This window comes from Taurulus bubalis (assembly GCF_910589615.1).
Source record: "Taurulus bubalis genome assembly, chromosome: 5".
In the NCBI taxonomy this organism is placed as follows: domain Eukaryota; kingdom Metazoa; phylum Chordata; class Actinopteri; order Perciformes; family Cottidae; genus Taurulus; species Taurulus bubalis.
Window position 1 is genome coordinate 24,987,924 of NC_136593.1, and position 9,683 is coordinate 24,997,606.

Here is a 9,683-nt window from a genome sequence, read left to right on the forward strand (position 1 = left end):
TATGTTGAGGAGCGTCACAAATGTTGCAATGTTGCGGTATTAAAAAGAGAACATTTACGTATGTGTGTACAGGTTACAACCCATGCCGACATGGCAGAGCTCACGTGCTCTATATTTGAAGAGTACATAACATAATAATGTTGACAGACCACTTATGTACTTGTAAGTATAGTGTTGGTCCAAATACAAGATGAACATGATGTTTAGACAACCGCCACCACCACCCACCTTATACAAGGCCTGGTTTGGGAGAGATATATAAGATTAGACCATCTTTACTTTTCAAATGTATTGTCATATACATTGAAAAGTACAGTTGTATCTTAAAATGCAATGAAATACATCTGCACTAGCTATCCAATGATTAAAAAACTAAATGTAATAACAGATAACAACAGTGATAAAAGAGATAGGCTCATAATGTGTCGACATCAGTTGACGTCATCTTTTCAGGGTTACAAATTGGCCTAAATCTGTTTGTTTATCCATTGTTAAAGTAATGTACGGTTGATTCAGTAAAAATGGTAACAGGGACTTTTGGTTCTGACCTTTATTCCTGTGGTTTCTTAGTACCTGGAACCAATGTCAAAAAGGACTATTAGTACAGTATGCATAGGACTCAGCTATGTTCCACCCACGTTACGTCATCATCTCAGTTTAAGAAAAGGTTCATGTATCCATTCTGGTGCACGTGTCTTCTCCTCATTCTCCCCAGTAGAGCGGAGTGAAAGTTGTCTGCTGCCTCCTGTGAAACTTAAAGCGTTGTTGTTTGCATTTCTAATCTAAAAAAGGCCAGTTCCCACTCATTACACGACACAGCAAATATATGCACAAGGGTCATGAAAGAGGTGAGTAGTTGGATGGGGAGGGATAGAAGGAGAGGTGTGCCATTTTTTGCATCACATCCTGCTGGTGGCAGGCCCCCCCCATGCCAAGCGCCATGTGAAGACTTGGGTGTGAACACTGGCTCCGAGGCGAGGTGTGTGTGTGTGTGTGTGTGTGTGTGTGTGTGTGTGTGTGTGTGTGTGTGTGTGTGTGTGTGGCGGTATGGGTGGGATGGGTGGGTTGGTGTCAGATGGGGGCAGGAGGTCGCTCCGTCTCCCAACTCTCGCTTGAAGGGGGGATGGACCGGCAGATGCATATGTGTGTATGTGGGAGTGTGTGTGTTGTGTTGTGCGGGGCGTGCATGTCGCCTGTGTATAGGTAGGGGTTCATCAGCATGTCTTGAGGTGACAAAACACACACAAATGCACACACACAGATAACCCCGTTGAAGGAATGGAAGCATTTCCTTCAGATGGAACTCGTTAGAATGTCACAGATTTGATCCCTGTCGGGTTATGGCATTATGTATTCAGAGCCATATTACGCTTGTTTTGGCTGTCAACAAGCGCTAGCCCCCTGCTGATCCCCATGCAGCCCTAAAAAAAGAGAGCTTGGGTGAATTTGACTGTTCTGATTATTTTCTTTTGTTAGTCCCTGCCAAGCGGAACAAAGCAAGAGGGGCCATCACTGTTCATTTGACAAGCTCAGCAAACATCAACATGTGGACGCTACGTCTTAATCCCGCCCTGAAGAACGTTGAAGGGAAACTGTGGCTTTTACATGTGGCTATATTAAAGTAGACAGATTTGATTCGAAGAGCTTTATAGTTGTGTGTCAGAGAAGGGGAAAAGGCGGCTCCAGAAATGGTGTGAAGAATACCATTTGGATGGCAGGAGGAATAAAGTCAGGGGAAAGGAAACAACCAGCCTCACTGATTGAAAGGGAAAGTTCAGGAAAAGCAATGATAAGAAAACTCAAATGTCCAAGCTAGATCTTCAGGTAAACACAGTGCACAGTGTGGATGAGAGTAAATAACGGAGGAATCTTATAAAGATAAAACAATGTCAAGTGACGGATGGATTGTTAAGACAACAACTTGAGTCAATTCTTCCCGAAGAAAGGCCAAGACAAGAAAACTAAAATTGTGAAAACGGTTGAGGAAGAGAAAATGATATTTCCAGACAAAGGTTTGAGGACAGTAATTTGTAATATGAAGGCTGTGTCTACAAATATCTTTCTAAAAGCGGAAAATCCAACCAGTACACACACGTGACGCTACAGGTGTGGAGAAAGCAGGCAGTACCAATATAACTCTCAAGATTTATTTTGTCATTCTTCACTCAACTGCTTTCTTGTTGAATCTACAAATAAGGCCAACACTCTGAATGCCGGCTTGGATTGCCACGAAACTCAGTTGACTCATCAGTTTAACAACTGCATTGGACAATATGTGTTCCTCTATAAAAGGTTGAAGGTACAGGCCAGTGTAAAGGACTTAGGATTCTGTCAGGTTGGCCGCTAATGGCAGATGCATTTAAAAAATGTTCAACAACTCTGATTTGCACTGCTGAGTGGCTTTTTGTCCATGGCAACAGCAGCGAGGCTCACGGACATTGTAGTATTTAGCCATCCGACAGATCATGATTTCTCAGAAACAGAATCCAATAATTGAAACCGGTGGTGATGGCATAAAGCTATGGGCTTGTAACATTATCCAGGAGAGTCCCATGTTTCCATGTCAGGCAATATCAAGCATATTCATTAACGAAACATTTGAAAAGGGAATGCAAAAAAGGGAAGAACCTTTGTGGAACCAGCGGCCCCTCCTTTCCTTTAGGGAAGCTATAGGGAGACTTTTGGTCATCCTTAAGATTCAGAGCAGGGCTGATGCATCACATTATCTACAGGGCCAGTTGAAACAGCTGGGAACATGAACAGCTGTGTACCTGCTTGAGCATGCAAATTCAAGCACATAGCCCATCTGCATGGAAGCGTCACTGTGATTCCCTTCCTTAGAAGATGACTCTCCAAAACCACAAGTATCAACCTTGTATTTATGAATTTCCCCTTCTATGCAGGGATCTATCAGTACTGAACCAAAGGGCAAAATTACTCAAGAGCAGACTCAGATGATAGGTCAGTAGTAAGTAAAAACACTTTACTGAAGAAGGGTTCAGTGCACAGGTGATCCGTCAGGATAAGGCAAAAGTACAAAATCACAAGGCTGAGGCAACTAACTCGCTAACCGCAAGTAAAGAGGAACTGGCACAGACAAAGAGGAGCACAAGGGAGGGCAGGTGAAGCCAATCAAGGCGGGGCGGCTATCACACAGGCGGGAAATATACAAAGGCAGGAAGTGAACAAGTGACAACAGGAAAGTGCAAAAATAGTAGTAATAGTAGTTTAACATATTGCTGTCATAGTTTTTTCACTTTGAATCTGCAGTAATTTACTGTGAAGTCCCTCTGCTCTCCAGTTTATCTTTACAAACGTTGCTATTTTTGTGGACTTTATTTAGCATATTCTACATTCACTTGGCAGATGTCAAGCAAACATCGAACTTCTGCTGTCAAGTCCAAGTCCTTTTCCACTAATGTTATCAGGTTAACTGACAGTTACCTGTGTCCATCTCAAGACATGCCATGCAGGTAGCCTGTGTTTTGGTTCATTTCATCTCGCAAGTGCTCTTGGACCGGTTTTTATGGTCAGCACCAGAATACGATTACTGTGCTCACAAATACCCATAAACCGCACCCTGGGGATGAACCGCATCAGAGTTAGATTAAGATGCACTAAATGTTGGCTTGTGAAAGCGCACTGTATGTCTGAACTGAAGTAAATGGAAATTCTGGATTTTGTTCCAAAAGCAAGAAAACAATATGCAAAATCACATTCAAATTTGTAATAATTATTACAGTTCATGAAGTGTATTTGTTTTTATTTATATACTTTTATTTGTATTTATATGTTATATGCTTTACAATCCATAATCTATTCGAGACTGCAATGAGGAAAGCTGTCATGAACACAGGGAATGCTTCATGTCTTTGTGTCCTGTTCTCTGGGTGACAATTTAAACAAGTCATGAAGATCTTCTGATGGATCAACAGCCAAACTGTTATTGCATTCAAATTGGCATTAAAAAGATCTTAAAGTTGATGAATATCACAGGCATTATGTGTACACAAGATGTCCCTGACAGACCTCCAAAATGCTAGTCATGGCAGCAAGAAGACTTGTGACATAGCTGTCAAAGCCTCTTTTTTTTAATATAAAACGAAGAGGAGTAAAGCTGAACAGGACACAAAATGGCTGCTGCAAAAATGGCTGCAGATGGGAGCTGTGTGGCATGGTGCAAAGTCTAAAGAAAAGGAGAAGCGAGGGAGGAGTGGATGATGGGAAGAGGGAGAGCAGCCAGTCAGTGGATCAGTCACTCCAGGCCTGGCCTCTCGGCGGGGGGTTGTGCTCGGGGCGAGATCACAGGCCTGCTGCCACGCCGAAGCCTTCACAGGCACACAGCGACAGATAGGAAGCTGCTGGCACCAGGTCGCCTCGCTGATTCACCCGAGCACTGCCTCGGCACAGCCATCTTCTCTCCTTCACCCATGTTCCACTGACTGAGCTTGACCTACATGTAGAGCTGCTCCGCTCCTCTTCTTGTGGCCTCGGCAGGTCTGATGTCCCACTGAGCAGGTTTTTGGTCTCTCAAAATTGAACATCATTTTATTTTTTTTTGCACTATGATGGTTCTTTGTTCGTGTACATAGGCGATTGTACGATAAGTAATGCTAAAGATGTTCCTGAAGTTCATCTCTAGCACTGCAACAACTCTCATTGATGTTATTCTGGCTGTGATTAGTCTCTTGGAACACTTTCACACCTGTAGATAGGGATCTAGTTCTGGTCCCCTCCCTGCTCACACTGACTTTTCACAATCAAATCAAGAGGAGTAAACATGACGTTATACAGACTGACAGGTAACTCATTGCTTGGACAGTTTGGGCGATTGCCATGCATCATCAGGACCCACGTGGGGAGATCACATTTTGGCTCATGTTCTTTTGTGCCACAAAGAGCTCACGAAGAAATAATTTATTATACGCATTATTAGTATAATTACAGGACAAAAAGGAGGCGTCTTGTAGGGATTCAGGGCTTGATACTGCGGGATTGCTGTCAAACACTTTTTTTAATGGATTTAATAAACTGAATATCAAACAAAATATCCCAAACTTTGGAATTGTATGGTTTCTTCTTAAATTTTGCTGTAAAAAAATTATAAAAATGTTTTATCAGATGGAGTGTAAGGCTACAGCATGACTTTGTCTTTGTTTTTGATGCTACCTTGTCCACATTGTATGGAGCGGATGATCTCAGTAACCAACACAGGCTGAGGCTGCTTATTATTCTGTGTTATTTCTTAAACATTTCTTTAAAACCCTGTAACTGATGAGTCGAATTGGCCTTTGACTTTGTAATTTGTCAAATTTGATGGACAATAGAGCTCCTATTCAATCATTATGATAAAAAGTGATTTACTTTCCAGGACAAAATTGATCTTGTATAACTTACCCCAGAGCATCACATCCCTCTTAAACACACAGACACACTGCTACCCTCTTCCTCTTCTTTTCTCTTCCCATTCTTCGCCAGCCCCCCCATCTATTCTGCTATGACCCTGACTGTTGAAAGTCAGTCGGCTTCTATTAGTATCAGCCCCGCTCATCATTATCCATCAATTAGACTTGCAACAGTCAGGGCCCACAGAGAAACATCTGGACCCTTTCGGCTCTGTTTCTGCACGGCTCCGTGCTCTGAGCTCGCTGTGCCTTGCAGAGCTCACTGTTTCTAAATAAAGCAGTGGGACATTATCAAGATGGAGGGTTGTAACACCTGTGTAAGTGTATCAGGACCCGGGTTGGCCATGGTACCTCAGTACCTCATGAGTACTGACTGGCTGGTGTTCATCACAAAGCACAACAATCAGCACTGAATGGTGGCCCTGAGAGCTAAACACAAGATAACACAACTAAATAAAGAAAGGCACTGCACATATAGAAAGCACAAGCAAATACAGAAACAACCTGTGAATAGAAAATATACAATCAAACACAGAAACACACTGCAAATAGAGAAAATACAATCAAATTGAGAAATGCAGTGTAAATACAGAAAATAGAACATAATACAGAAACGCTCTGCAAATAGAAAAACACTACAAAAACACATTAGAAAACACAGAAACATACTGCAAATAGAGAAAATACAACCAAATACAGAAAAACACTGCAAATAGATACTTGTTGTAGCTATGGTTCTTGGTTTATGAAGTTATTGAAGCCGGCTACCCCTCAGTGAGTATGAGCTGAAATGTAGCTGAAATTTAGTGCAGGTACAGTACTGCAATGTAATACACAAATACATCAGTTTCATGTGTGTAAGGCATAGTAATTATACCATTTACCTTCCATATTTATTAAAGAAAAGCGCTTATTATACAGCAAGTACCATTATTCTGTCTTACTCAGGCCAGTCTTGTTGGGGACACTGTTGGACCCAACCCAGTTTCCTATGTTATTACCAGAGTGAATGTGTTGTGTACTCCAGCCCTTCTTTCCAGAAACCCTGAACATTCTGTCGTCCAGAGACACATTAAGAGGGACTGCAATACTCGAAGGCAAGACAGCTTGGAACATACTGCTGAACTGACACCTTTATCATTTGTATCATGGACTGTGACGAGTGCCCATGGCAGTACATCATAAGCCTTATTATTTATTGGGATCCCTATTAACTGAGGCCTTATTGCCTGCTGGATCTTCCCGGGGTAAACAATCCTGACTTAAATCAAACCCGAGCCTACGGGACTATCTGAAACGTCCCCACATGAGAAGATTAGAAACTGTTTCCAAACTTTCCAGGCAAGACTGTGTGGGCGTCGCTGAACTGCAGCAGAGAAGTGTCTGTGCGCCATCTTCAGATTAGAGACATCAATCTGCTGAGGATTTGTTTGTCAGCTTTGTCCCTCTGGCCTCTCCCTCAGCGATCCACAAGGAAGCTCTGTCATAATGATACGCTGCATGCTTTTTCTCTCATGAGCAAAGTTGACGGAATACGGATTTATTGTGTTGAGTGGACAAATGTTGAAATGTTGCTTTTTCATGTGTCGTCTTAGGTTACGGGCGCTTTGAGTGCATTTTTTTCACGGAGTATCAGATGATGGTATGCACTGTGTTTTGTGTGTCTACAGCAATGGTACACCAGCACTATGAACCTCCTTGGAACATGGCTGACAGACCGAATGGACCTGCAGCTCCACCTTTATCAGCTGAAGATTCTTATCCGGGTTGTCAAGGTGAGAACGGCCTTTTACATTTCATGTGTCAGTTGCACTTTTTTGTTGGTCTTTCTGCTCGTGAAATGTTGTTCTTTTAACTCCAATACATTTATTTGACAGCAATAGCTACTTGTTACTTTACAGATTTTGTCTGTAAAAATCATCATGTATTGATATAGACCGACTACCCAACTGAAACCTAAGAAAACTGGGTACGCATGAATGGATCAGTAATACGTATCTCAAATCATTCAATCATTCATTTTTCAAACCCAGGACCTTATTGCAAAGAGTCCACAAAACGACCCACTGAGCCACACTGTGCTGCCCACTCTCCACAAAGTAAAGATGACACCAAACGGGGATCTTTCATCCAGGAGAGCACTGTTCTTTCCCCGTGTGAAACAAGAAGTCATTTATTTGATGATTTATTTGTGTCACATGACTTGCTATAAACCTTACTAAGTAGCTTTGTTGCCTAACAAGTTTTTTCCTGTGAAACATACGTTTATTTTGAAAAAACATATGCATGAAACGAGTGGAAATCTACACATATTGATGGACTTTGGTCAGAAAATACACAAAAAATAAGATATTATACAAATGATTGATGAGTATGATTGATTCTCACAGTCCAGAGATCAGGCAGCTGAGATGACATTTTTGGAGACTTTTGAGACCAATAAACCTTAATCCCTTTTGTATGTTTTTTTTTTGTGATAGAAAAAGTACCGTGACTTCCGCCTGCAAGGGGTTCTGGACTCCACGTTGAACAGTAAGATGTATGACACGGTGAGAAACCGGCTGACATTGGAAGAAGCCACAGCCTCAGTGAGGGAAGGAGGGATGCAAGGCATTTCCATGAGGGACAGTGATGAAGATGACGATAACTAGATCAAAGGGCCTGAAAACTACAAGAATGTCGAAGCGCTATACTGCCTGAGAACCCATGCAGCCTTTCCGAGAGGTCAAAACAGATTGGCCTAACATTCAACTTTAACCCTCCATTATCTGCTGTTTCACTTTTTCACTCCTGTTAAGTTCCACATTTCTGTCTGAATCGATACAAGAAGAAAATACATTGTGTGTCTGTTAATACGCACGGCTGTCCTATCCATGCTATTCAAATAGAAAATGCTCATGTATACTCATTACAACACTAAAACTAAAACGTGAAAAGATGTGTTTACAGAATATCAAAAAGAGGAGCGCAAGCATGTGAAAGTGAACACCATGCAAAATAAGTTAAATACATGACGATGTTAAAGACAGGAAGGGGATTGCGTCCATATGGAGTTTCTCTTTTCGAGGCATAAAAAAAATGATGAGACTTCGGGAGCTTTCCTGTTCCACACATAGAGCACATAGAGCACTCTCTTTACTTATGAAGAGTTTATGAATCATTCAAATAATCCAGGAGATTCTAAGTGAAATCGTGAAATTGATACAGATGTCTGTTTATTTAAAGCCTGCCAACAAATGCATGATGAACATTGTTGAAGTCGTATTGTGATCCAAGTGGCACTAAAACCGAGTTAAAACATTCAAAAGACATTACTAAAATTACCCCAGAATGTTCTCAAGCAATATGGTTGACTATTTTTTAGGCTATACATTTCTTTGTGTTCTGTAAATGTGAAGTTACTGGTTGTAAAAGCTGCGATTATGGTCTCATATTACTTTTTGGGGGGGAAATGGTTTGCATCATGTCTCAACCATAAAAGCTAAACAGAATGTTTCAAATGATGTGCTGTGATATGATGTAACAGTAACAGTTTTCGTATGTTCTCAGCCATGTTTCTCTAACAGTCACAATACTGTCGGACAGATGAAACCCAAGGCATTGTCAACAATTGAGTCATTTTAGTGAAATAGTGACAAAAAGTGAGAACATCATTCAGTCAATGTTTACGGAAGCGTTATGTCATTTTGAGAAGTCCCATTCTTTGCTCTGCTGGTGTCTTATGAGTAGATCGTACGGATTGTCATCTCTCAGCTCTAACCTCTTTGAATCAGCCTAAGGCAATCTAAAGGTCTATTGTTAGCACGTGTGGAGCATAGTTGCGAGTTTGTCAGTAGTTCATTTTTATGAACAGATTATGGCACATGAAGGCAGAATCTGTCGGCAACAGGACAAGATTTGGGTATTGGAAACATTCTGGTTCCCGTTTGCAATCCAAATAGTAATGACCAATCACATTTGAGCAGGCTTTGGTACAGTCTGTATGGAGAGCAAAAGAGGCAGAATGCATTGTCTGTGAATCAATCTGGGAAGCCACGGACTATTGTCTGATGATGGTTAAGCTTTTTATTGGTTAATACTCGCTGTAAATTGGCTGTTGGTGAAACTATCTCGTCGTAGTCATCTCTCAACTCCAACTCCAGGCTATAGGGTCTTAAGTTGATGTTAATGGATCTGTAAGTAAATGTCCAGCATCTGAGGAAATCTTGGTGTAGATATCTGCTGGCCGCATTAAAACCCTAGAAATATAGCCCCTTGCCCACAGAGGCAGAACGATTG

The 9,683-nt window shown here is 41.5% G+C and overlaps 1 protein-coding gene across 2 annotated transcripts in view; it reads left to right on the top strand.

The window, feature by feature from the left end:
- The window catches only part of cadpsa (Ca2+-dependent activator protein for secretion a), a gene marked incomplete at both ends in the record, with an annotated part of 148,676 nt that extends 140,620 nt beyond the window's left edge, over positions 1–8,056 (top strand). For both annotated transcript variants that reach the window (XM_079218437.1, XM_079218438.1), the window contains 2 exons: positions 7,076–7,180; positions 7,886–8,056. In XM_079218437.1, the coding sequence (XP_079074563.1) occupies positions 7,076–7,180; positions 7,886–8,056 (276 nt within the window). The remainder of the gene's footprint in view (positions 1–7,075; positions 7,181–7,885) is intronic.
- Positions 8,057–9,683: the final 1,627 nt, after the last annotated feature.